Genomic DNA, 27,756 nt, shown 5'->3' with positions numbered 1-27,756 from the left:
GAAGGGCATGCCAGAATTTGGGGAGGCAGTTGATGGAGAAAACTGTGTACGGTGCAGACGACCTCGGAGGGACTGCGGGCACGTTCCAGACCACGGCATTAAAGCAACTCATGATCTTTTTCTTGGAGGAGGGTCTTGCAGTCAATTTGTAAAAGACTTAACAGGCGTGAAACACAAGGAAGCGAAGCACAATAAAATGAGGTATGCCTGTGATTTGGCCGCCCGCAGGAGACTGACGTGATGCGTCAGGTCTCCCCTCAGGGTGAACACCACCGATTCCTGGTGAAGGAGGGAAAACTACCAAATACCCTGCAAGCTATAGAATTTCCATGATTGAGGTGTTCTGCTTAGTTTTTCTTGGACTAGAAAGGTAAACATAGGTGACACTACGAAAAAAAGGGACACGCAGGAGACAGTTTCACTGGGTTCTACATACTGCTGGTATGTGGAGTCCAGCTGTTTTGGGTGCTATTTACCAAATGGAATAAATGGCAAAATGATTTGGAAAATATGGTTGTTTTAGCAGCTGGGCTTTCCAGGAGCTTGGAAAATATGTTTCAAACTCTCTGGAACAAGGAACCAGCGTGACTCACTGAGCCAGTCACAGAAGAAAACCTGACTGGGAACGGCTGTGTCTGGGATGGCGCCGGAGGTGGTACAGTCTCAACTCTCCAACGCTGGACTCTGCAGACTGTGGCACGGCGTGTCGGTCTGTGCCATGGACGCAGCAAATAAAATTAAATAGGTTTCAGGCATGCAATTCTATGATACCTCATCTGTATATTGTACTGTGTGTTCACCACCCCAAGTCAAGCCTCCTTCCATCACCATTTACCCCCATACCCTCCTTCACCTCCCCCATCCCTTCCTCTCTGGTAACCACTATGCCGTTGTCTGAGTCTATGAGTTTCTGTTTGTTTGTTTGTTTGTTTTTGCTTAATCCTTTAAGTGAAAGATGCAGGTGCCTTGAGCACAAGTTGGAAGAATGTACTTTAAAGAGGCTGTTGATAAGGGAAGTGAGGAGATACTATTGAAAACTGATACAAGGGGATCTTTGTTATGCGGTTTCAGAAAGTTTATTAACTATTCCCTGCAGTAACGTGGAAGGTAGAAAACACTCCAGTGAACTGGGTTATCCAGCTAAGGCAATTTCCACCCGGCGTATTCAAAAGTGCTGCCCACTTATAGTAAAATGTGAGGAGAAAGAGAAACTAAAAAAGGGGCTGTTAACCAAAACCAGACAGGATTTGCTGATTTTGAAGATTCCCAGCCTCTCCAGAGACAGGGCAAATGATGATAAGATTAAGAAGTGGTTTCCAAGCAAACATCAAATCCGTGGCATTCTCGGGAGCATGGTCTAAAGATGAAGCTGAGGGTATGACTGGGAAATGGTTTATTACGATCTTAGAAAGATCATGTGACCCCTGGAGTACTGTCAGTCGGGGAACAACAGCCCTCCAAAGAGAATTTACAGACACATAAGTAAACAAAAAAGTCTGGGAAACTTGCTCTGTAGGAACTTGAACTAAGTGGAATTTAAAACTTTTTAGTGTCATTCATTTTTTTTAAGTGAAACAATTTCAAATTATATTTTTGATGAGAAACATGAGACAGTGATAAAAATAGGAATTTGAAACCAATGAAAATAGGCAGAATGATGGGGGAAACTTAGAACGCCTGAATCCCGGAGGACTGTGACGGCCATGGAGCGGTCCCTTGGGGTCTCCGAAGTAAGCCTGACAGCAAGAAGGGCTCTGAGAGCACCAAGGCAGCCTGGATCCTTGTACCAGTGGGGGACTTCTACGATTGCATCTACCTCTCAGGATGACTCTGAGAATTAATTGAGACAATACATGCAAAAGTGGTTAAAATCCATAAAGTATCGTGTTAACGTAATGTGACTGAAATACAGGGTCCAGCGCAAATAGCACCCCTTTTTTATTACAAAATCATAAGCATGTAATTCTGTAACAAAACAATATCACACTCAAGCACAACACATGACATTTTAGGTGAAATGTTCAAATTACAGCTATAAATTGTTACACCCATTTTATTACCCTACCGACCACACTCAAGCAGGCATTACTTCTGCTGGATCCTGTATATACTCGTATATATTGGGAATGCTGGGCTATTCACCCAGAGTCTTTGCCTAACATCACAAAGAACTATAGTCTGTGTTTTAAAAGTCATAGAAATGTTATTAAAGAGGTTATAAGCCTATTAAATAAAAAGGTAGGCAGGTAGAGGAAGTCATGGAGAAGGATTTCACTGATTGTCATATCACATGGGAAGGAAGTTTAATTGTCAAATTCTTTTTTCAGTTAAAGCAAGTAACGAAACTGAATGTCTCCCTTTGATTTAGGAACAGTTGATACCCCATCTCTACAAGAAAGAATACAAGCCAGGCCAAATCCTGAAGAGGTAGGTGCATCTATTCTTTTAAATGTGTTTAAATCTTCTGGTGAGATAACGCCCTCTCCCTTGCCTGAAGCAGACAAGTTCAGAGTCAGAAAGTAGGTTGGTGGGTGCCTGGGGCTGAGCGGGGAGTTGATGTTCGATGGGTTTGGCAAGCTGAAGAGAGGTCCGGAGATTGGTTCACAACAGGGTGACTGTACTCACTACTGAACTGTACACTTAAAAATGGTTAAGATGAACACTGGCCAGGTGGCTCAGGTGTTTAGAGCATCATTCTGTGCACCAAATGGTTGCATGTCTGATCCCTGCTCAGTGCACATACCTAGGTTGCAGGTTCGATCCCCAGTCGGGGAGCACAGGGGAGGCAACTGATCGATGTCTCTCTCTCCCTCCCTGTTTCTCCCTTCTCCCTTTAAAATCAATGAACATATCCTCAGGTGAGGTTTTTTTTTTAATGTTTAAAAATGGTTGAGATGCAACATGCCCAAGGTCACAAAGGTAATGTATAACAGAACCAGGATGTCCTTGGACCATTCAAATCCAGAGTTATGCTATTTCTTCTATACTATGGCAGTTTTGCCAATAATCACAAGCATGAACTGAATAACTCCTGTATGCAGTACTGCTAAGAATAATAGTTCAGGATATGAAGCTTGGAAGCCAAATGTTGTTGAGGTTGCTTAGAAACGGACAGTAAGGAGATTTTGCAGGCCAACAGGAACATCCCCAGGCCCTGAGCCAGAGATCACGGCTATGGCAGGAGCTTCAGAGGAAAGCCAGGTCAGGGATTGTAACTTAGCAGCTCCCACCCTTCCCGGAATGGGGAAGTCACAGACCTGAGCCAGGAGAGACCTGGATGCTTAAAGTCGATGGGGGTGTAAAGACACAGTAAGAGACACACAGCCAGCAGCATACCCCAGCTGGGACAGTGGTCAATGGCCAGGACAGTGCCAGAGAAATTGGGGAGCCGGGTGACACCTGGAGATGGGAGAAGAGATGGACTTCGACTGGCTGTGACCCAGATAGACTGTGGATTGGTCAGAGAGTTGGTCTGGCGGAAAGCCAGGTGCTTGTTAGGAATGGCCATCCGCAACCGAGGGGAATTCGCTCAAAAGAGGCTCTCAGCCACCGCGCAAGGAGCTCTCATACTCAGTGGCCACCACCGGGCCAATGAAGAGGGAGTAGTGGGACGTGATTTGCTCCCACTCAGGATACCACACAGATTGATCAAAGGGGAGCAGCAGGGGCTTGGAGAGGCAGCAGAGCCCAGAGACTTATTCAACAGGGGGACTGAACTGAGCCGAAGGGACTTAGCGTGTACAGCACCCAGGCCAACAAAGAGGGAGGAAGAGGAGTGCAATTTGCTCCCACTCAGTGCACCTCACAAACTAATCAAAGGGTTGCACAACGAGGTGGATTAGAGGCACTGGCCTGGTGCGTATGTGCAGAGTGGACAGTGCAGGCCGCACAGCGCTCTGAGGGTGTGGGCTGGAAACTGGGCACCTGAGATTATTGTAGCCCAGACTGAGCCCCCATCCTGGAGGAATCACAGGAAAGGAAAAAAACGGAGCCCAACCCCCTCTGCCTGCAGCATCCAGGAAGACCAGCAAAACCCGCTTAGCAAGTTGGAAGTCAGCAGGAGGATTTTTTGTTTTTCCAAGTGAAAGGCAGTAAGACCGGAGCTGAGAGAAGACCAAAGACAGATCCAGAAAGCAGTCAGATGGCGAACACCAACAGCTGAGACGAATTTCACTTTACTACCCTTCAGAACTTGAATTTTATTTTCTTTTTATTTTTTATTTTTTATTTATCTTCTATTTAATTAGGGGGGGTTTTGTTGTTGTTTTGTTTGTTTGAAATCATTGTTTGATTGGTTTTCTTTATTCTCCCTCTCATATTGCATTTTAATTTTTCTTCTTTCACTTCACTTGTACTCCAGTAACACACTACTCTTGGTCTTTTACTTTTTATTCTTCTTATTCAGATTATATATTTCTTATCATATTATTGTTATTCCAGATCCCACACAGCACCCTTCCCTGGTCTTTATCCATTTCACCATCTTCCTGAGCTTTATCACTGTTGTGGTCAACTTTATTCTCTCACACACCGCACTGAGTCTCTCTCCCTTACTCTCACTGTATTTCACCCTCCAGCCTCACATTTAGCGCTCTGCTTTCTAAAGTCAGTTCACATTCTTTTTCCCTTCTAATAAGAGTCTTATGTATTTCTCACCTTTTATAAAAAGTGGCTAGTTGGGTGAAATATCACAGTTATTTCTGTACTTCTCCAAAGGATCTCCTATCAGTTCTCTCCTTGTTAGTGCTTTAAATCCCATAGAATACTCTCCCACTCTCTTACTCCATTTAGCCTTTGCCCTGTCCCTAATCACTTGAGTAAGAAATTTTATCTCATTATTTTCTCTCTCCCCCTTTTCTCTCTCTCTTTCTTTTTTCCCCTCTCTCAACCTGGGCTTTACTCCTCACTTATACTAGTTTGCTTCCCCCATCCTCTCAAAATCATTTTTCTTTATTGTAGACCTCTCATACTCACTTTTCGCTTTTCTCCAATATTCGTATCTCCATTCCACCTCTATTAATTTCATTCAACTGACATTGCTATGGACCCTGCTGTGGGTTTTCTGCAATTTTGCTCCCGTTGGTCCAGTACCTTTTCAATTTTACTTCAAAACTCATGGTGTACTCTTCCCTCTTCTTACCCCATTGCTCCCATCACCCTTTCATGTTTTACTTATGTTGTAAATTTTGCTCTCTCCCTTTCTTCGCCTCAGTTCTATCCCAACTCTTATCAATTCTCCTCTCTCTTACCACACAACATTTTCCCCTCTTCTAGTCATCCCATATTCCTTTCATCATATCATATAATATTTCAATCCCTCTTCACATTTGTTAATGTTAGTTCTATTGCGGTAGAGACTGCTGACATGATAGAGGGTTTTTTGTTTTTGGGTGGGGTTTTTTTGCTGGCATTGGTTTGGCGGTGTGGTAATATTGCTTTGTTAACAACCAACACCTGTACAACAGCATATAAGACAAGGTGGAAGTTGTAAACACCAGGAAACCTACTGGAAGGGAGAGCCCACCAACAAAAGAGCCGCCAACAGGTAAAGCCCAAGTACAACAAGAGAGCCCACAAAAACAGAAGGAAGGGCAACCCTAGAGCATCCAAACAAGGAAATCAAAGACACCACACCACTGAGACCCACAGAAACCCTACCACAAAAGTTCACCCTACAAAGCCAGCTGACAAAGCAGAGCATGTGGAATCTCAGAAACAAGCAAAAAGAGTCACCTAAAATGGGGAAGCAAGGAAAGAACCAGCAGTCAAAAGGAATGGAAGAATCCTCAGTAAAAGGGCTAAATGAAATTGAGGAAGAAAACTATCAGAAATAGAATTCAAAAGAATGGCTATAAGGATGCTCAAGGAACGCAAAGACAACTACAAGGAATTGAGTGGGAACTACAACAGTATGAAAAAGGAAATAGAAAGTATAAACAAGAGTCAGGAAGAAATGGAGAATAAAATATCTGAAATAAAAAATACACTAGAAGGAATTACAATCAGGCTGGATGAAGAAGAGGAACGAATTAGTGAGCTAGAAGACGAGGTAGAAAGAAATACCCAGGTACAGCAGCTGCACAAAAAAAGACTCAAAAAATATGAAGCTAGCTTAAGGGAACTGCAAGACAACATGAAACTCAACAACATTCAAATCATAGGAATACCAGAAGGAGAAGAAAAGGAGAAAGGGATAGGAAACTTGTATGAAAAAAATAATGACAGCAAACCTCCCGAACCTGAAGAAGAGAAAAGCCACACAAATTCAGGAAGCACTGAGGGTCCCAGTCAAGATGAACCCAAAAAAGCCCACTCCAAGGCACATCATAATTAAAATGCCAAGTTTTAAAGACAAAGAGAGAATCTTAAAGGCAGCAAGTGAGAAACAGGAGGTAAAATACAAGGGAGCCCCAATAAGGCTAGCAGCTGACTTCTCAATGGAAATGCCCCAAGCCAGAAGGGAATGGCATGAAATATTCCAAGTAATGAAAACCAAAGGCCTGCAACCGAGACTACTCTACCCAGCAAGGCTCTCAATTAAAATAAAAGGCCAAATAAGGCGCTTCCCAGACAAAAGAAGTCGGGAAGAACACACCTCCATGAAACTGGCACTGTAAGATATGTTAAAGGGACTGCTTTAAGAAGAGGAAGAAAAAGAGTGCAAGAGAGAGAGGAGCACAGGTATGAAGGGAGAAAAGTGAATAAGTACCTCTCAATAATAACCTTAAATGTTAATGGATTAAATGCTCCAATCCAAAGACATAGGGAAGCTGAATGGATAAGAAAACATGACCCACACATATGCTGCCTACAAGAGACCCACCTTGGAAAAAAAGACTCACACAGCCTGAAAATGAAGAGTTAGAAAAAATTATTCCAAGCAAATGGACAGCAAAAAAAGAAAAAAGCTGGTGTAGCAATACTTATATCAAACAAAATAGATTCAAAACAAAGGCCATGAAAAGAGCCACAGAAGAATACTTCATAATACTCAAGAGAAGAATTTATCAAGAAAACACAAATATTATAAGCATATACGTACCCAACATAGGAGCACCCAAATGTATAAGGAAAATCTTGGAAGACTTCAAGAAAGATATTGACAGCCACACACTTCTACTAGGGGAGTTTAACACCCCACTGTCAATAATGGATACATCTTCCAAACAAAATATCAACAAGGATATTGTGGCGTTAAACAATGCCCTAGATCAAATGGACTTAACTGGTATATAGAGAGCCTTTCATCCCAAAGAAGCTAAATACACATTCTTTTCAAATGCACATGGAACATTTTCAAAGATAGACCACCTAATAGGACACAAAACAAGCCTCAACAAATTCAAGAAAATAGAAATCGTGTCAACCATTTGCTCAGACCACAAAGGCCTGAACCTAGAAACCAACCTCAAGGAAAAAACTCAAAAACACTCAAATTCAAGGAGATTGAATAGCATGCTATTAAACAATGAATGGGTTAATAATGAGATCAATGAAGAAATCAAAAAGTTTCTGGAAACAAAAGAAAATGAACACACAGAACTCCAAAACTTATGGGACACAGTGAAGGCAGTCCTGAGAGGGAAGTTCATAGTGGCACAGGCCTACCTTAAAAAGATAGAAACATTTCAAATAAACAATCTAACCCTACACCTACAAGAACTGGAGGAACAACACCAAAGACAGCCCAGAGTGAGTAGAAGGAAGGAAATAACCAAGAACAGAGCAAAATTAAATGACATAGAGACTAAAAGAACAATTCAAAGGATCAATAAATCCGGGAGCTGTTCTTTGAAAAGATAAACAAAATCGACAAGCCTTTAAGCAGACTCATCAAGAAAAAAGAGAGAGGACCCAAATAAATAAAGTCAAAAATGAAAGGGGAGAGATTACAACTGATCCACAGAAATACAAAGGATTGTAAGAAATTACTACAAACGACTATATGCCAAGAAATTTGAAAACCTGGGTGAAATGGATAAATTTCTAAAAACACATAATCTTCCAAAACTGAATCAAAAAGAAGCAGAAAGCCTGAACAGACCAATAACAGCTAGTGAAATCAAAGCAGTTATCACAAATCCCCAGCACAGAAAAACCCTGGACCACATGGTGATGCGGACTCTGGCCAGCAGAGTCCACGGCATTGTGGATGAGGTGAGACAAATTCACATGGACCACCGAAGTCCTGTGGAGGAAAAGGGACAGCACAGCCACTCTCTCAAGAGGACAGCGCCTCGACCCTTGCCTTGACAGGCTTTTATTGGCTTTCTAATAGCATACATCAAAGAAGGTTCTCATTCATTATGCTTAGATTTGCTTTAGGAAATTACTTTTTACAGATAGCAACAGAAAGGATGTTACTGGTTACTTCCTACAGATTAACAAGGAAAAATGTTGCAAATGCAAGGGAACGATAAGAGTAATTGGTCTGGTTACCTTGGGAGAGTTACCACAGACTTCAGGAAGTTACTTCAGAGATATGAAGTAAGCATTTGCTACTTCAGCTCAGGGTGAGGGAGTTTTAGCAAGAGCAAGTCTCAAAGCAGCCTACGTATAATGCAGGCCTGATTTCCCATAGGACAGCCGATCTGTGAGCGTGGGTCCTGTGTGCCAGACGTCGCTCTCCACTGACCTTTCCAAGTGGGGGCTGGGCTACATTCCCCATGCCACATGGAATGGTTCCCTATAGCATGGTTTCACAGGAGAATTTTACAAAACATTTAAGGAAGAGCTAACCCCTACCCTTCTCAAACTATTCCAAAAAATCCAAGAAGGAAGACTCCCAAACTGTTTATGAGGCCAGCATCATCCTAATCCTAAAACCAGATAAAGACACAACAAAGAAAGAAAACCACAGGCCAATATCGCTGATGAGTAGAGATGCTAAAATCCTCAACAAAGTATTGGCAAACCTCATCCAGCAATACATTAAAAAGATCATACACCATGATCAAGTGGGATTCATCCCATGGATGTGAGGATGGTACAATATTAGCAAATCAAAAAATGTAATATATCACATAAACAAAAGGAAAGACAAAAATCACATGATCATATCAATAGATGCAGAAAATGCATTTGATAAGGTACAGCATCCATTTATCATAAAAATACTCAGCAAACCAGGAGGAGAGGAAGCATACCTCAACATAATAAAGGCCATATATGAGAAACCTACAGCCAATATCATACCCAATGGGCAAAAAGCTTTCCCACTAAGATCAGAACAAGACAAGTATATCTGCCTTTACCATTTCTATTCAATAGAGTATTGAAAGTCTTAACTACAGTGATCAGACAAGAAAAAGAAATACAAGGCATCCAAATTGGAAAGGAGGGAGTAAACTATCACTGTTTGAAGACGACATGATAGTGTACATAGAAAACCCTATAGACTCCACCAAAAAACTACTCAACCTAATAAGTGAATTCGGCAAAACAGTGGGACACAAAGTCAATACTCAGAAATCAAAGGCATTCTTGTACACCAACAATGAAACATCAGAAACAGAAATCAGGAAAAAAAATCCCATTTGATATAGCAACAAGAAAAATAAAGTACTTAGGAATAAACCTAACCAAGGAGGTAAAAGACCTGTACTCTGAAAACTGCACAACACTGAAGAAAGAAATTAAGGAAGACACAAATAAATGGGAGCATATACAGTGTTCATGGATTGGAAGAATTAGCATCATCAAAATGTTCATTCTACCCAAAGCAATTTATAGATTAAAAGCAATCCCTATCAAAATACCAAAGACATATTTCACAGATATAGAACAAACATTTCAAAAATGTATATGGAACTATAAATGACCCTGAATAGCTGCAGCAATTTTGAGAAAGAAGAACAAAGTAGGGGGGATTGCAATAACTGATTTCAAACTATATTTCAAAGCCACTGTAGTCAAAACTGCCTGGCACGGGCTTAAGAACAGATACATAGATCAATGGAACAGAATAGAGAGCCCAGAAATAAACTCAAGTCTCTATGGTCAATTAATATTTGACAAAGGAGCCAGAAGCATTAAATGGAGTAATAATAGCCTCTTCTACAAATAGTGTTGGGAGATCTGAACGGCTACATGCACAAATATGAAACTCAACCACCAATTTACACCATACACAAAAATAAACTCAAGATGGATAAAAGACTTAAACATAAGTCACAACACTGTGAAAGTCCTAGAGGAGAACATAGGGAGGAAAATCTCAGATATTCCATGCAGCAATATTTTCACTGATATGTCCCCTAGAGTGAGGGACATAAAGGAAAGAATAAATAAATGAGACTTCATCAAAATAAAAAGCTTCTGCACTGCTAAAGAAAACATCAGCACAATGAAAAGGGAACCAACCGTATAGGAAAATATATTTGCCAATGACACCTTGGAAAAGGGTTTGATCTCCAAAATATATAAAAAACTCACACGACTCCACTCCAGGAGGACAAAAAATCCAATTAAAAAATGAGCAAAGAACCTGAACAGACACTTCTCCAAGGAGAACATACAGAGGGATCAGAGACATATGAAAGCATACTTAGCATCACTAGCCATCAGAGAGATGCAAATTAAAACCACAGTGAAATACCACTTCATGCCAGTAAGAATGGCCATCATAACCAAATCAACAAACAACAAGTGCTGATGAGGTTGTGGAGAAAAGGGAACCCTAGTACATTGTTGGTGGGAATGCAGACTGGTGCAGCCACTGGGGAAAACAGTATGGAATTTTCTGAGAAAACTAAAAATAGAACTGCCTTTTGAACTAGCAATTCCACTTCTAGAATTATACCCTAAGATTACTGAAACATCAATTCAAAAGAGCCTATGCATCCCAATGTTCATAGCAGCACAATTTACAATAACCAAGTGCTGGAAGCAACCTAAGTGCCCATCAGTAAATGAGTAGATCCAAAAACTATGGTACATCTACACAATGGAATACTATACAGCAAAAAGAAAAGGGAACTCCTACCCTTCACAACAGCATGGATGGAACTGGAAAGCATTATGCTAAGTGAAATAAGCCAGGTGGTGAAAGACAAATACCATATGATCTCACCTATAAGTGGAACCTAATCAACAAAACAAACAAGCGAGCAAAATATAACCAGAGACACTGAAGTAAAGAACAAACTAACAGTAACCAGAAGTGAGGTGAGAGAGGGATAATGGGGGAAAATAGGGGAAGGGTCATCAAGGAATATGTATAAAGGACCCATGGACAAAGCCAAAGGCAGGTAGGATTGAGGGTAGGAGGTGGGGGTGGGTGGAATGTTGGGAAGGGGTAGGAGGAAAGGGAGACAACTGTACCTGAACAAAAATGAAAGAAAGAAAGGAAGGAAGGAAGGAAGGGAGAGAGAGAAAAAAAAATAAAGAAAGAAAAGAAAAGAAAAGAAAGAAAGAAAGATAGATAGATAGATTATTGAGTTGGTAAATTTCACATTAGGTGTATTTTACTACAACTTTAAAAGGCCCTCCTCTTTAATATCAACTTTCTGATCTTCCACAGTGTCTGTAGGTCACAGTATAACAAAATAGTTTGAGTGGTAGGCAGTCACCGTAGCTCTGCGTGGTCTGCTTAGTCCACAGTTAATGATGGTAATGACATTCTCGCATAGTTTGTATCGTGCATGATTATGGCTCCAAGGCAGTGGTACCTCTGTAGACCCACCTTGCCTTTTCCCCCAGAAGGAACTGCAGGTGAGTGCACTCTTCAGCTCAGGTCACTGACGTCCGGTATGGTTTCTGGTCACAGGCGCTGAGTGATTTTCTGAAGAGACAGAGGACTGGAAGGTTTGCAACTGCAGAAGAAATAGCCCTGCTTTGTGTGTATTTGGCTTCTGACGAAGTAAGCGCTTCTCCTCCCAGGGAGTTCATTATTTCAATCATATTCAGCCCCTATTTGCCCATCAAAAAATGTTGCCTTAGAGAGGCATGGCATATATATGCTAAGATGCTGCCGTTACTAGATAGAGATCTGTTCTGGTTTAATTTGCTCAAAGAAGGCCACTTGGATCTGAGCTGCCAACTTTTCCTCATTCAACTTTACATGTCACTAAATCTTAGAGCAAATGAAATAGAGGAGTGAAAAAAGAGTTTCAATTTTATAAAAGACAGTTGCTCTCAAAAAATTGCAGTTTGGGTAACCTTGGTTCAGGGTAAGTCAAACAAATGAGCCTCCAAAATCATAAGAGTTTCAGGTGACATAGAGAGATAGTTAACCAGATTTAATTGTATTTAGGTCTAGGAAACACAAAATTGGCATTTGGTGTTTTTAATTTTACTGGTTCCTTGTTTATAAGACTCCCACTGGCTCTTTTTTTTTTCTATGAACTCCTACTTGCATGTCTGGAAATTCTGAATTCTCTCTCTTCCCACTTTGCATCTACTTAGGAACCAATTTCTTCTTTAACAGCAATTGTGTATTTTAAAATGGTAAACTAGTGCAAAAGCAGAAACTATGTTTGTAAGGCATAGAGCACAAGAACATCCCTCTTTGTTTTGTCTTTGAATGTTACATGATGGGGGGACTACAATGTATTCGCAGAGACAAGGAAAGGGAAGTAAGTAGGTGGGAGTGAGGTGTGTTACTAATCAGTTAGTTCCTCTTTACAGGAACTTGGTGCACACCAGGTGGTTGGTGAATGTGACAAATACAGGGTTTAAAATGTTTTAGTGACAAAACAGTTACTACTTCAGAGAACTATTAACAACAGTTGTTAATAGCTGGGGAACTTGTTAGACAAATTAGTAATTAAGCAAGTGTGTTGGCCTTGGTGATTTCTCTGAATGCATATCTTCAGAAGAGCTCATTTGATTTTAGGATACAGCTGATTAGTTGAATTGCCCTTGTTTATCCAGAGCTTAGGTTACCAAATATTTGGAAATATTTGGCTTGAAACATGAAACAAAAGGACCTTTGGGCTTTTAAAGGGGCCCAGAGGAGTCCTTAAGTATAACCGACAGCTTGCCTGGTGAAAACGCTTGGGAGAGTTGGGCTCATTTTTTGGTAAAGTGATTAGTAAAGCCCTAGTTCATCTACATTATATGATTGGTTTTCACAGAATAAACTTTTAAAATTTCTGTGCTTATATTATGATGTCTTTCCTTGCTCTCTCTTCCATCGTCTCAGGCTTTAGATAAATTTAAAACTAGAAACACAAATTTGACTCTTCACTATCCATGCTTAAGTGAAAAGAGATTTTTAAAACTGTACTACGAGGAACCATTTTAGCTTTAATTCCTTAGAAAATGAAAAAATTCTATGGAAAAAATAGTTATTTGTTTTAACTCCTTTAGCACAGATTTATATCTAAAACAAGTATAAAGTTTTTCATAGTTTAATAGATTATAATAATTATTTTCATACAAATTTAAAGTAAATGTTTTATCCTCACCCCAGGACATTTCTCCCTTGCTTTTAGAGAGAGGGGAAGCAAGAAGGAGAGAAAGGTTGATTGGTTGCCTTCTCGTGCACGCCCCCAACAGGGTATGGAACCACAGCCTGGGCGTGTGCCCTGACCAGGAATCAAACCTGTGACGTTTTGGTCTACAGGACGATGTTCCAACCAACTGAGCCACACTGTCCAGGGCCATACAAATTTTTAAAATACGTTTAGTGTGCGTCAGTTCCTGCAATTGGCTGTGTATATTGGTCAACTGTATATGCAGTATCTTTGAAAAAAAATTTTGGTTGGTAATTGACATGACCACTTTATGACTGACACACTCGATTATATTCAAAAAGTTTATTAGTGGCATAAAATTCAGCTATTTTAGAATAGTTCTGAGTTTCAAAATGAAAATGTACTATTCTAGCCTATACTTTACTCTAATTTAAGTAATAACCATATGTCACCTAACTTCTTAATTTCCTTATTCTGAGACCAAACAGCTAACAGACCTTGCTTAGAACGTGGCAGGTGCTAAAATACCAGCCAGAGGCCAGACCACAAGAACACTCGGCAGTTTTAAACCATCCAGAATTTAACTCAGAGTTACGTAAATTCTCTCTGTTAAGTGTCATAGAAGAACTGAAGAAAGACAACCTGTGTTGACCCTGGTTAACTGTTTGTCTCCTTGTGTTTATCGCTACAGTCCGCCTACATGACAGGCAATCCTGTCATCATCGATGGAGGCTGGAGCTTGTGACTTCAGGGTCTCCTTGCTGGGAAGGCAGGCCCTTCCTGTCCACAGTGAACCTGGTCACGGAGAGAACTCACCATCACGCCTTCTTATTAATGGTGTAGGAATGAGAACAAGCCCTTTCTAATGATGTCATTGTTCACAAGCCCAGTTCTTTAAATATATTAATCTCTTTCTAATCTCCTCTACAAGCATTGTAGGTGACATAAAAGGTAATGAACTCACTGCAAATGGATAGTTTTAAAAATAAACTTCAATTTGTAAGCATATAAAGTAAAATGTCAGTATGAAGGAAAAAGGAAGGTTTTTTTTAAAAAAAGGTATTAATTTCTATTTTACCTCTATTTCCCAATATTCAACTATTTTATACAGTTCTGCAGTGGTTAGTACATGGGTACTAAGTTTAAAATCTTACACCTTTGTAAATGAATACCAAGGGTAAGAAGTAGTTTGGCTTCAATAACTTACATTAAAAGGAGTTTGGTCAGAACTATTACTGATCTGCTACATAAAACAAAAATAATGAGCAGGTATTTGTACTTACTGGACATCATCATTTACAGTTAAGTACTATTTTCTCAAAACTTAACTTCTTGCTCTAACTAAAAAGTCCTTATTAAAATAAGCAATGATATTTGACATGGGCCTAAATAAATATAGTTAACTAACTTGGCAGTATTGTCAGTTTGGGAGATACTTCTTTAATTAATTATAGATTTCCTTCACCAAGTTCCCGGATAACAGACAAGAGGACATGGAATTTGGAAATAGTCTCTAGACAAATAAATATAAATGAACCATGTAACAGGAATAAATAGAGAAGAAAATAAAAATTTTGAGAAAACTTTAAGTAAATCTATGGATGATAATTCTATCAGAGATTATTAGAAAGAAGCTTTTTCTTGTTCTTTCGGTTATAGAGTTTTATTTTTATTTTACTTGTTACTATTTCAAAAGACCAAATGGTATGATGCACATATATAGTAGCTACTCAATAAATAAGTGGTTATACTTAGCCTTTTCTCTTTAACAATAACAAAGGAACTATTGAAATGGACAATGAACAGATAAAATTTTATGAATGAGGAAGAATATTTTGCAGTTAATAAACGTGAGTTAAAACTGACAGCAAAGGATTTTTTGAGTGGTATTCCCAAAGAGTCCATTGATGATAAGATTCAATTTGGGGTCTGGAGCAGGTATTACTCTACCAGTTCACCTAGACCAAGTCACTGAATTTATGTTGGATTTTAGTTTTCCAGTTTGTGAAATTAGGGAATTGGGCCAAATGACCTGCATTTCTTTTGAGTGTATCATAACCACAATGCCGTAACTTCTTATCAAGTGAGGTATGGAACACTGAAGTTTATGTTATGAGTGCTTTACACTGTGAGCAAGGACACATGTATATGTGTAGCTGTGAATAAATGAAGTCCAAATAAAAACGTGATGATTCTACAAAATGCATTCAAACTTGAACAAATGTTGCCTCATCGTTCTCTCAGAGCTAACTATAAGCTATAAAACATTATAAGCAATAAAAGCAAAGTAAAAGCTAGCCCAGTAGTTCAAAGTTCTCCACAGTCATGTAATCAAATCAGGTGATGTACCAATAAAGATCATATGAGTGAAAGAAATGGAAAAGTATGTTTCATTCCTGTGGTAAGAGGAAGCTGGATGTCACTAGAAACCTGAGCAAGCTTTAGAAGAGGAAGGGTTCAGTGTAAGAAAATAATCCTTTTAGATGCTCTGAAAAAGCTTATTGGACAGAACGTAGGTTCATCCATTCTTTCCACAGAGGAGGACCTGAGAGACAAGAGTGAGTGCTTTCTGTCCGGTGGAGGCGTTTACCTGGTGGAGAACACTCTTAGTTGACATTGTTCTTCTTGCCTGAAAAAAGGTGATTAAAACTGGCACTTGCTTAAAGGAGTGAAAAACAGGTGAGAAATTTCTTATTTCAGATGGAAACGAAAATTACCCCAAAAGGGACATGGGGGCACATGCACACACTTAGTCAGAGGGGCAAAATACAGAGGAGAGGAAGACAGGGGAAAAGAATCAAACAGCTGATGGAAAGGTTAAAACCTAAAACAATAAAGAGGCGGTAGCCGGGGAGGAACAAGTCTTCTACCCTGCTTAATTGGTCAGTGGAAGAATCTTGGTCTTCCCATCGCGCACGGAAGACTCTATTACAAAACACAACTAAACGGCGGCATCAACGTCGAGAACACAGAGGTTGGTGTAAGGAGCCATAAACCAGCCACGGCCGTCCGGCTTCCCTCCCGGCCCCCGCGAGCCGGCGCGGCGCGTCTCCCCCCGGGTCTCGGCGTCTGCGAGCACCACTCACTCCGCGCCTGGCTCTGCGCTCCGAGGGCGGCCTTTCCGGCAGCTCCGCGGAGGGACGCGTCCACCCGGGCACCGGGGGTGGCGAGGCGGCCCTGCGGGAACAAACGACTGAAACACGCCCGGGGCCGCTCCGCGGTCCCGGGAAGTGGCCTCCCGGTGGTCTGCGCGCGAGGCCCGCTCCCGCGCCGCCTGACCCCCAAGTCAGCAAGGACGCGTTGGGGACCCCAGCCCAGGTTTGCCCGGCTAACTCGACGGCTGCCCGGTGGCAAGGCCGCCCCGCGCTTTTGCGGAAAGGCTGGGCCGCGGACCCCGCGGTTCTCGCCCAGCGCAACCCGTTGCGGGCAACACCGCCCCCGGCTCCGCCTGCGGCGCTGAGCAACCCCGCGGCCCGGCGCGCCTGCGGCCGGACGAGGCTCCCTCGCGGAGCTTTTTAGCCGGTTTCGTAGTCGCCGGCAGAGCTGGCTGCCTGCCCCGCAGACCGCGAGGTGAGTGTCCCTGGAGACCACGGAGGATGCAAAGCACACGCGCCAGCCGCGGGAACCTTGGCGGCGTTGCCAGGCCAGAACTGGGAGCGAGCCTCCAGCTGTTTCTGTTGTGGTGGTAGTTAGGCTGGGTTTCTGGCGGTTTTGTTTTAGTTCTGAAATCAACCAGAGGGTGCCGCTACTGTGGGCTAGGTTAGCACCCGGAGGTGCCAAGTACCGTCCGATCCTACTGACCGGAAAATGGAACCACCTGTCAAAGCGCACGTAGAGTGCGTCTGTGGCTTCTTTAACTTTCATACCAGGCATCAGCCTGTTATCTCTCTGGACTATTGTACGATTTGTGGCCCTAGTGATTAATAGCAGAAAGGCACCATTTCCTGATAGCGCCAGATAGAGACCTTTCTTACCCAGGTCAACCTCTGTTTGCACTGAAAGACTACAACTGCCCCTGTAATGGGGCCTCCACTTGACATTATTGCTGCTACACAGTACTCATGAAATTCTGGCGACTGTTTCTCTCCAAATCAAGAGTGAAACATTTCGATTCAGCAAATACCTGTGTGTCTTCTCTGGGCCAGACAGGCATGGGGACAGGAGACACAAATATGAATCAAAGACAGTTTGTGCCTTTTAGTGGTTCAGAATCCAAAGGATCTGACCATGTCTAAAAAAGTCATTAGATAGTGTAATTCATGCTGTACTAATGATATGAGCAAAGTGACTTCCTCACACAATACATTTTCTAGCCTATTAAGACCTTTAGAATTATAACTTCATTGGCTAAGTTTGGGGCCCTTTCTTGTTTTTATTTATTTTTATTTTTTAGGGTTTCCATACAAGTCATTATAGAGTAAGTGGGGAAAAGTCAGTAAGGTAGGGCTGAGGGCGGGGCCTACACCTGCTGTGCTGGGTGTGGCAGCTTGGCATTCAGATCCTTTCCTGCCTGTGTCCGGTGTGCGCTCTTGTGCTGGAGACACTGGGCAGCTAAACACATTTCCCGAGCTACCTTCCTCCTAGCGTTCTGGGTGTAAAATTAGGGCCAGGCAAGTAGATGAATTGCCTGGGATTTCGAAGGCAGGGGTGAGGCAGAGGTCATCTCCCTGCTACTTTTGGCTGTTCTCTGGGGGCAAGGAAGGTCCAGGAGAGGCCAGTGTCCAGTCTCCAGAGTTGTGGGTGTTGGCAAAGACTTGCAGCACCAGTGACAGAGTCGGCACAGTTGTGTGAATCACCAGCTCTGCAGCTATCAAAAGGCAGTTAAGGGAGGTGTGAACATATTCAGTGCTCCCTGTCCAGGCAGCTCCCAGATCCCAGCTTCTCGGGGTCACAGTTTCAGGTGGTGTTCTTGAACTGCGCAGTCCCTGAGGGACCTCCTCAGGGTGTACAAAAATAGTACATCCTTTGGTTATTCAGTTACTAATATTCTAGAAATCATTCCAAGCCTATACCCTGTACTTCTAGCCCTTTCATCAGTTCCATTAATTCCCTGTAAAATCTCTGTCTGCTTAAAACACCAGGAGTGGTTTTGGGTTTTCTGCTTTCCTTGACTCGATTAATATGATTGGTATGTAGCCTCTAAGAGGCACCTACAGCTAAATCTCTTCAGTTTCTTTAAATGAGAAATGAAACCATAAGGGTAGATCCAGAGGCTGGCAGTGATTTGAACGCCTTCAGTGGGGCTGTGCCTTCTCCAATTGCCACAGACCCCAGGTTTGAGTTTGGCCCTGAAGGCATTTGAGTCTGTTACCTATAGACTAGACTACCTCTGAAGTCTCTTGCTCTGCAAGTATAATGTAAAATGTTTCTTTGTTTAAACATTTACGGAATGTCCTATCACAAGAGATTGTTAAATATCTGGTTCATGACCAATTATTTACTAGTCCTATTGATAATTGATAGGCCACTGACTGTTTGGTCTGTACCCAGACCCCAATGATAAAAGAGATTTTTCCTCTGGGGAAAAGGGTTTGCATCTGTTTGACACAAAGTCTAGGAGCATGGCATAGGGGGAGGTGGACTTGTGTAATGAGTGGGTGTTCATATAAGTTCTAAAGAGTGTTTAACAGCCTTATAAAGTTATTAAGTACATCTCGTCAATATAATAAAAGCTCTTTGTCTTTTTAGAAATCTATGCTTTTACTTACTTTTCTGTGGTTTATATGAAGGACTAGAAGTTTCGAATTTACCTGTGCTTATCTGTGCTCTTTAGTACAGTAGATGCATGCTTCTTTCTCGGGGAAAATCTTATAAAAGGAGGATAAGGCATTAGGAGGACTCCATGGGGATGCTAATATGTACCCTGTACTGCTTTTAAGATTTTCTACGACATAGGCATTGTCACTGCTTTGCAGAGGAGGAGCTTGTCCAGACTGGCTAACTTGCCCCAAATCGCCCCAGTGGGAGGCGGTGTCACAGGATTTCCACTCGGGGTCTGCGTCTCCATTTCGCCTGACCACGCCTCTTCTTGAACACAACACTCTAGTTAATATAGCCATGCACAGAATTCCCTGCATGTACTTTTCACCTCACATCCTGTAATCGTGGGGTTCCTCTGCCTGCAATGGTCTTGATTTTCTTTACAAAACTAAGTCACCTTTCAAGGCTTTATTCAAGTATCACTCGACCTTAGCCAAGCAAGACAATACCTCCTTTCCCTTGTTTAACTCTATACCTACCCTTCCCACATCGAAATTACATTACCTAAAGGTAACACTAACAGCTATCACAGGTGAACTCCAAAATCTCAGTAACAATGCAAAGGAAGCTTATTTCTTTCTCAGGTAAAGGCTATTTCTCACTTATGTTATGGTGTTTAGCTCGTGGCCTTCTATTCAGTGATGCAGGAACCCCAACTCTTTGTACTTCAGGGCTTCGCCATCCCTAAGACCTTGGACTCCTTAGGTTCCAGGCAATGGTCAGGAGAAGAGAGGGTGTGTGGCAGGTTGTATGAGAGGTTTTTTATAGGTGAAGAATGGAAGTGCCACATATTATTTATGCCCATGTCCCATTGGCCAGGCCTCAGTCACATGCCACACTAACCTGCAGGGGAGGCTGGGAAATGTCAACTCTCTATGTGCCCAGACAGCAGAGGAAACTAGTTTGGTGAGGACATATTAATCTCTATCATTCTTGAAGAAGAGACACTGCATCTCAGTCATCTTTGTATCTCTTGTGCCTGACACACCACAGAACCCAGTAAAAGTGTGATGAACTTCACTGATTGTGAAGGGGTGAGGTTGCTATCTCATGTGCCGGAAATTGAAGGTTACCACACTTCATTATGGTTGCTTAAGGAATGATCTATTATTCTTCGATTACATTGCAAGCTGTTCACTTTTGAACTCCAGCACAAGGGCTAGAACTTGGCAAGAACTTAATAGATGTGTGTTGAATGAATGAGTGAATGAATGAATGAGTCCTCAGAAAAAAAAAGAGGGACAGAGTTAGTTCACATAGAGTTAGGAAATAGTTGGAAGTACTAATTGAGATAATGTCATTTGAATTAGATCTTGAATGACCACTAGAATTTTACCAAGTGGGAAAAAGAAATGAAACTACAGGCAACAATAGTAATGGTGTTTTGTTGTTACTGTTGTTTTGTTTGTTACTTGAGTAGAAATTTGGAAAACAATCAAATGCCTATAAGCTCACCTTTCTTTTCATTCAGTATTCAAATACCACAGCTGAACTTCAAGGGTAGGGGAGAGAAAATATATAACCTTACAATCTATATCATCTCTGCTGACTAAAAGAATGACACTAAAATGCTTGGCACTAAAATGTCATTTTCTGAACATTTTTGAGAATTATCAATACAAAGGCAGTGTTCTGATCATTCACTTTCTATGGAGATGTTCACCATGTCGAAAAGCTAGGGATACTGGGTAAGCCAAAGGTTCCTCATCATAACTGCAGAGTTGGCTTCACATCAAAATCACTTCTTGTATTGGTTGGGCTGCTTTTGGAAGCAAGTAACAGGACATTTGGCCAAAATTGCCTTTAGAAATACAAGCTTGCTTTTCTCATACAACAATATGTCTGAAAGTAAGTGGATCCAGGGTTGTATCAGTAGCCCAATGATATCAGAGTCTACGTTGCTTTCTATGAGCTAATTTTGACTTTTTCTTCATGGGTAGATGGTGGCTGCTAGAGTCCCAAGGAACACAGTCCTCATCCATAACTCTACCTTCCCCCACCTCCCCCCACACACAAACATGAGGGCTTTTAAGGACCAAAAGAGGAGAAAAATTTCCCTTTGCCTCTTTTTATTATTAAGTAAAGTCTTACCCAGTGGCCTCAAGAGCCTTGCCCACAAATTTCATTGGCAAGAAATGAATCACACTCAGCCCTAAACCAACTGCTAACAAAGAGGAATGGTGCCACAAAGACTGATGTTGGTATTGGTAATGGGGAAGGGACCCACTGGCATAAATGGGCAGTGGCATCTAGGCAGTAAATCTTGTCTGCCACACTTGGGGAGATTCAGTCTCTAGAGATTCTGATTTTAGTAGGCCAAGAAATAATATTTTAAACTGAAAGTTAAATAATTGCCCTTCATAAGGAGAGAGATTAGAAGAGAGAGAAGCCAGTATTGAGTCTTTCTTACCTAGGTATAACATTCTTTTTTTTTTAAGATTTTATTTATTTATTTTTAGAGAGAGGGGAAGGGAGGGAAAAAGAGATGGAGAGAAACATCAATGTGTGGTTGCCTCTCACACGCCCCCTACTGGGCACTTGGCCCACAACCCAAGCATGGGCCCTAACTGGGAATCGAACTGATGACCCTTTGGTTTGCAGGCCAGGACTCAATGCACTGAGCCACACAGCCAGGGCAGCATTCTTTTATTCACATCTCATTACACAGTGTTTTACTACATGATGATTCAACCAAATTACTATATCAATTAAACCAATAGAATAGTAGTTTGCTCTTGATAACGTGGTCTCATGTGGTTGGCATACCTAACACTTACAAATAAGGAAATTCTCATTTAGGAAAACATTCCTAATCATTTCAGTAATTTCATTGTCAGGGAACTTTTAAGCCCTACTCTTTGCTTGATCTGAATTCCTCACTGCTGGGGAAGTACGATATTCAACTAACTGAGCCACGCCACTCAGGGTTCCATTTGGGAAATGAACATTAGATTGGAGTTTATTAGTAGAGTCCAGAACCTGGAAGGTTTCTATATGTTCTGCATAGAAATACTGTAGGAGACTTAAGAACCTACACTCTCAGTGCATGATTGGACGGACACCAAAGGTAGGAGATTCTGTTATCAGAGTCATTATAGAGCACTTAGTAAACAGTTGTGGAGATGCCCCTTCCAGTGGGTGAATCCAGCACACAGAGCACTCCATCGGTCCATGTGAATTGTCAGTGAGAGCCCCGTGAAATATCAGCCTTCCCTGTGACAGACAGAAAATAACAGAAATAGCTAGTCGTTATCCATGTGATGACCTTTTAGCAGGAATTTCGTTGATAGCAGTAAGCATATTTTACTTGACCAAAATCCTATGGACATTTGCAAATTGATAGTTCTTTTATTTCCTCTGAAATATCATAGAAAGCACTTGTAAACATTTAGATCACTAAGATATCCTGAAAACAAGAAAGCTTATTTCACAAACATCCCTCTGTGTATGAACGCCTATTTACAGCAGCGGTTTCCCAAGTGTGCTTCACTGCTGGGGGAAACAGGGGCGAGTGGTCAGGGCTCCTGAGCTCCACCTTTCTCTGTCCCACTTGTTGGATTTCAGGACAAGCTTTTATTTGATAAAAGATTTTTGGCTTAAAGATATTTGAAAATCACTACTATAGAAGATTCTAGGCCATTCCCCATCTTCTTTAAAACCCACGGAAACAAAAAATGACCTTAAATTGTGGCTAGTGGGATTAAATTACCTAAAATCCAATCACCAGATTCTGTCTATGAAAAATACCGTTGCTGTCTCCGGCCATACGACCCTGAACGCACTCGATCTCGTCTGAAAAATGTCGTTGCCAAAGAAAGCTGTATCATTTCGTATTCTCTAAAACTTTAAGAATTGCATAATTCTTTTTAATGTATTTTAAATTATTTAATACATAAGAAAATCTTATCATAAAAATCCTAATACAGAAATATAGAAAATAAAAGTGAGAGTATAGAGAATAAAAACCATGCCTATTCCATTCCCCTCCCCAAAGGCAACTACTGTTAACAGACTTTTTTCTGTGCATATATGTATATATATACATATACATATACATATACACATACACATACATATACATATACACTGCTCATGTTCTTGATCTGTAGTTTTTTCTTAAGTTTGGAGGAAAGGCTAAGGAGATTGTTCCTTGGAGATCCACAGTTCTATGACTTTGGTGGCATATATCCCTAATACTGGCAAATAAAGCTCAAATTAAGCCAAGTGTGTGGAATCCTTTAGGAGACTCTGGACTGTCGGCCAGGTTGGGTGGTTTCTTTCTCTGCTCTGGGGGGCCAGCTCTCCCTGAAGTGCTGGGGGTGAGGTAAGCAGCCACATAGGTCTAGAACAGGAATTTGGATTATTTCTTTCAATGTGTTTCAGAATTTTCTATTTTCTCTCTCCCTGTCCTTCCCATTCTTCAACAAGTTGGCACAGCTAATTAATTGGCTAACTTAGGGAAACAAATTTGAAAATTAAGAATCAGAGGTGATGGCCCTGGCCAGGTGGTTCAGTTGGTTGGAGCATCGTCCCATTTACCAAAAGGTTTCGGGTTCGATTACCGGTCACAGCACATAGCTAGGTTGCAGACCCAATCCCCCATTGGGGGCATACAGGAAGCAACCAATCAATGTTTCTCTCTCCCTTCTTCTCTCTTTGAAATCAATAAATCAAATATCCTCAGGTGAGGATTAGTGAAAACCATTTTCTTAAAGGAATCAGAGGTGATAAAAACCATTTCCCCAGAAATGGCAAGTTAGTAGACTCAAGCAGAGAAGGGTAGTTACATAGGTCTGCACCTGTTATTAGAACCGTCCTGTGCTTCAATCCTTAAGTGACCTCTTTAGGACTTTAGACTCTGTGTATTGTGAGAACAACCTTAATAGGTTTGCTCTCTGTTTTTGCCTGTCTCTTATGCCTTTACATATAATTGTTGCTATTTTTCATAAAGAAGAATTTTGTTGGAGAAAATGACTTTCTCAACCCTTCGCTTTTTTCATGGCCTAAAAGTCTTGGCAAATTCTGGACCTGAGATTTTGTTTGTTTGTTTCAGGACCTTACTCACCAGAAATTTTGAACAAAGTAACCCAGCCCATTAAAGAACCTCTTGAGTAAATACCAAAAACTCTGGTAGAGTCAGTTCCTCATGTGTGACGTGGGCATTATGAACATCGAGTGGAAGCTTAAGCAAATGACTTGAGAAGGAATCAAGATGAAACCAGACTCCTTCCACTTATGGTGAGGCGGGGCTAGAAACAGACCAGGAGTCGTTGCAGAGTTTTGAGAGTTTGCTGTGAACTATCATTTACTTATTCATTCATATATTCAATAAAAATATTTACTGACAACCTATAATGTGTTAGTGTAGCAGAAAAAGTGATGCTATGAAATATTGTGTGTGGTCTCCTATGTTTCCCAGTCCCTCTACAGTTTGATGGGGTTGGAGACTCTCGTGGTCAAGGGTCTGTGAGTAGATGTCACTCTGGGGCCAAAATATTGAATACCAAATTTTTTTATTTTAATATTCTCTTTAAAGATAATCTCTAAACGGTACTTTATATTTTAGCGCCCTTTAAAACAAAATATTTCCATATCATTTTTTCTTCTCATTTTCTTGAAGATGTAAAATCACCCTTGTAAACATCTGTTGTGATGCAGGGCATCCTTCAGGGCCCATTCAGATATGAAGGTTATTACTAAGGATTCGTTTGGTGGCAAGCGGCAGAAACCGAACTGAAACTGGTAAGGAAGTTATTGGCTCACCTAACTGAAAGGGAGATGCTCCCAGGGGTACCAACAATGTGGTTACTAATTTGGAGTTTTGTCTTTCTCCCTTTCTGTATTAAGAATCTGCTTTACTATGTGGTCATTTTGTTCTTTGGAGGGCTTTCCTTGTATGTCACAAGGATTGTTAACAACAAGTCTGGAGTTCAGCAACCCCAATAGAAAGAAAGCTCCTCCAGTGGTTCTAGTAAATACCTTCGAGCTGACTCTCTGGTGAGGTATGGGCCAGGTGCTCATGACTGAAACAATCATGTGACTGGGCAGGAGCTCCCTCATTGGCCAGGTTTGTCCTCATCTCTGGGGCATTGGTGGAGCCTGAGGTTTGGGGAGGTCGAGGATGACAGTCTCACATGAACCACATCAATAGGGAATCAGGGAGATGTGGAGTCCAGAAAACAAAATTAGTGCACCGTTACCCAAAAAACGGCACGGTAGTGCTTGTCAGGCCCAAACTACAAATATTCCCTATGGAAAAAGATATTTATCCCCACATTTTGCAGCCTGAGCTTGCTGTCTTTTCTGTGTCGTTCACTATCACTCATATTGCTGTCACTTTGCCTCTGTCACAATCTCTTTCTACATTTTAATTTATAACATCTTACTTTCCAAAGGTTTGGAAACCAGATGGGCTCAGTCATTAGAATTGTTTTCTACTTTTTTTAACTGATGTTCAGTTTCAGCTGTCCCAATTTTCCCCCCCGTTGCTCTCCCCTGCCCCACCCATCCTGCACTCCCACAGTCAGCCCCCGCCCTGTGTCCTTGTCCATGGGTCCTTTACACATGTTCTTTGGCTAGACCCTTCCCGTTATTTCCCCTGTTATCCCTCCCCCCTCCCCTCCGGTCACTGTCAGTTTGTTCCTTATTTCCATGCCTCTGGTTCTGTTTTGCGTGCTTGTTTGTTTTGTTCATTAGGTTCCACTTATAGGTGAGATCACATGGTATTGGTCTTTCACTGCCTGTCTTATTTCACTTAGCATAATGCTCTCCAGTTCCATCCACGCTGTTACTATAAGAGTTAATGGGCTCTGAGGTGAGACCTCAAGTGTTTCCCTATGAGTAAGGAGAATAAACTTTCCACTTTTTAATGGATTTCGTGATATTTCTTATGACCCTTCAAAGGTCATTTTTACATATTTTCCCTCTCTCTCTCTCTCTCTCTCTCTCCCTCTTTTTTTTTTTTTTTTTTGCCAAAAGTGCCTCTTAATACAGGATATACTATTGTAATTTCAAGACCCAGTGACTACGAATTGTAAATACTATGAACATGGTGGCTATAAGTAAAGGTTACATTTTGTGATTTTCCTAAATTTAAGCAGCTTTCTCAAGTGAGAATGGTGGTGTGTGTTCTTTTGGAATGAAAACATAACAGAAAATAAACAGAGTTAACCTGTTAATTGTAAGCTGTTTTCCTGGGCTTATTAAAATACTGGTATTTTATTTTAGCTTTCTCCCTGCAATACCTCTCTGATCTCTAATAAGTACTTTGGCTTCCATAGTGGAGACTATAGGGAAATAAGAAAAAATATTTTGGAATACAAAGCTGTGTAAATACCCACAGGTAACATAATCTGTGCAACATTACAAGTTTTAATTGTTTATGTTAAAAAGAACCACAATGTAAATCAATCTAAAAGGGTTTGCGCAGCAAACAAAATAACCAACAAAACGGAAAGAGAATCCACTGAATGGGAGAACATATTTTCCAGTGATATATCTGATAAGATGTTAATTTCCAAAATATATAAACAACTCATACAACTCAACACCAGGAAGACAAACAATGCAATTTAAAAATGGGCAAAGGACCTGAATAGACACTTCTCCAAAGAGGACATACAGATGGCCAATAAATGTAGGAAAACTCATAGGCACAGATAATGGGGTGGGGATTGACTGTGGGAGGGAGGCTGGGGCAGGGGAGACCAACAGGGTAAAATGTGGGACAACTGTACCTCAACAACAATAATTTTTTAAAGGAAATAAATAACTAAAAAAATATTCTTCGTAAGCAACAGAGTTGCGTGATATTGGGAATTTCATAAAGGTGGTGACTGCAGTGACACTGCCAGAGAGTTTCTATGTAATTGTTCTAATGAGGAAGATGAAGAAATGATGGTGATGAGTGTTATTAAATCATTTTAACCAAGAAGTTAGCCTTGAAAGAAGGAGGTAAAAATCATAATAAATAAAATCAGTGTGATTACGTTGTAAATTCTTCAAGACTCTTGAGGCCTTGTCCTGCTTAATAAGAAAAGCAAAAAGATTCTTACATAATTATGATAATTGGAAAGAAGGCATATGAGTGGCTAATAACCAATACTATTACCGTATGCATGATTGGAACTACTCTAGCCTCCACTGTATAGATAAGGAATTCCTATAGTTACAAAGAGGCTAAGCAATTTGGTGTGTGATGGAGCTGAACTTTGGGCCCAGGTTTGTCCACCTCCAGAGCCAGCAGACCCCTAATAGTGGTGCAAGCAATTACTTCAAAGTTTGGCAGCCCAAAACCAATGTAGCAACTCAAGGATGCCATCAAGGAACCAGCTGCTCCTGTTTTACTTATCTACTATCTTTGGCGTAGAACCTTTTAGTCTCATGGTTGAAAATGGCTGCTGGCCCTCTATGTAATGTATCTACATTTTTAGGAAGAAGAAAGGGAAACATTAGAGGGCAAAGAGTAAGCAGCATGATCCTTGAAAGCCTTGCCTTATTGTTTGAGAATGAAAGACCCCCACCAGGACCCCTACTTATATCTTGTTACAAAGAACTGGGACACGTGACCACCTCTGGC

General features: G+C 41.2%; 2 protein-coding genes across 9 annotated transcripts in view; both read left to right on the top strand.

The window, feature by feature from the left end:
* The window catches only part of BDH2 (3-hydroxybutyrate dehydrogenase 2), a 28,746-nt gene extending 14,365 nt beyond the window's left edge, over positions 1-14,381 (top strand). For 5 of the 6 annotated variants that reach the window (XM_045183666.2, XM_024574932.3, XM_071221265.1 and 2 more), the window contains 3 exons: positions 2,369-2,427; positions 11,768-11,860; positions 14,110-14,381. In XM_045183666.2, coding sequence (XP_045039601.1) covers positions 2,369-2,427; positions 11,768-11,860; positions 14,110-14,163 — 206 coding nt within the window. In that variant the 3' untranslated portion in view covers positions 14,164-14,381. The remainder of the gene's footprint in view (positions 1-2,368; positions 2,428-11,767; positions 11,861-14,109) is intronic. The other variant, XM_071221266.1, reaches the window with a different exon arrangement.
* Positions 14,382-14,580: 199 nt separating this feature from the next.
* The window catches only part of LOC112317858 (sodium/hydrogen exchanger 9B2), a 49,213-nt gene continuing 36,037 nt past the window's right edge, over positions 14,581-27,756 (top strand). For 2 of the 3 annotated variants that reach the window (XM_045183663.2, XM_024574954.4), the window contains exon 1: positions 14,581-16,097. The gene's annotated coding sequence lies outside the window, so the exon portion shown is untranslated. Of the gene's footprint in view, positions 16,098-16,172; positions 16,989-27,756 lie in introns of those variants that run through there. The other variant, XM_053922509.2, reaches the window with a different exon arrangement.

This window comes from Desmodus rotundus, chromosome 4, assembly GCF_022682495.2.
Source record: "Desmodus rotundus isolate HL8 chromosome 4, HLdesRot8A.1, whole genome shotgun sequence".
NCBI lineage: Eukaryota > Metazoa > Chordata > Mammalia > Chiroptera > Phyllostomidae > Desmodus > Desmodus rotundus.
The sequence above is the reverse complement of the archived record's forward strand: the minus strand, read 5'-3'. Positions and strand labels throughout refer to the sequence as shown.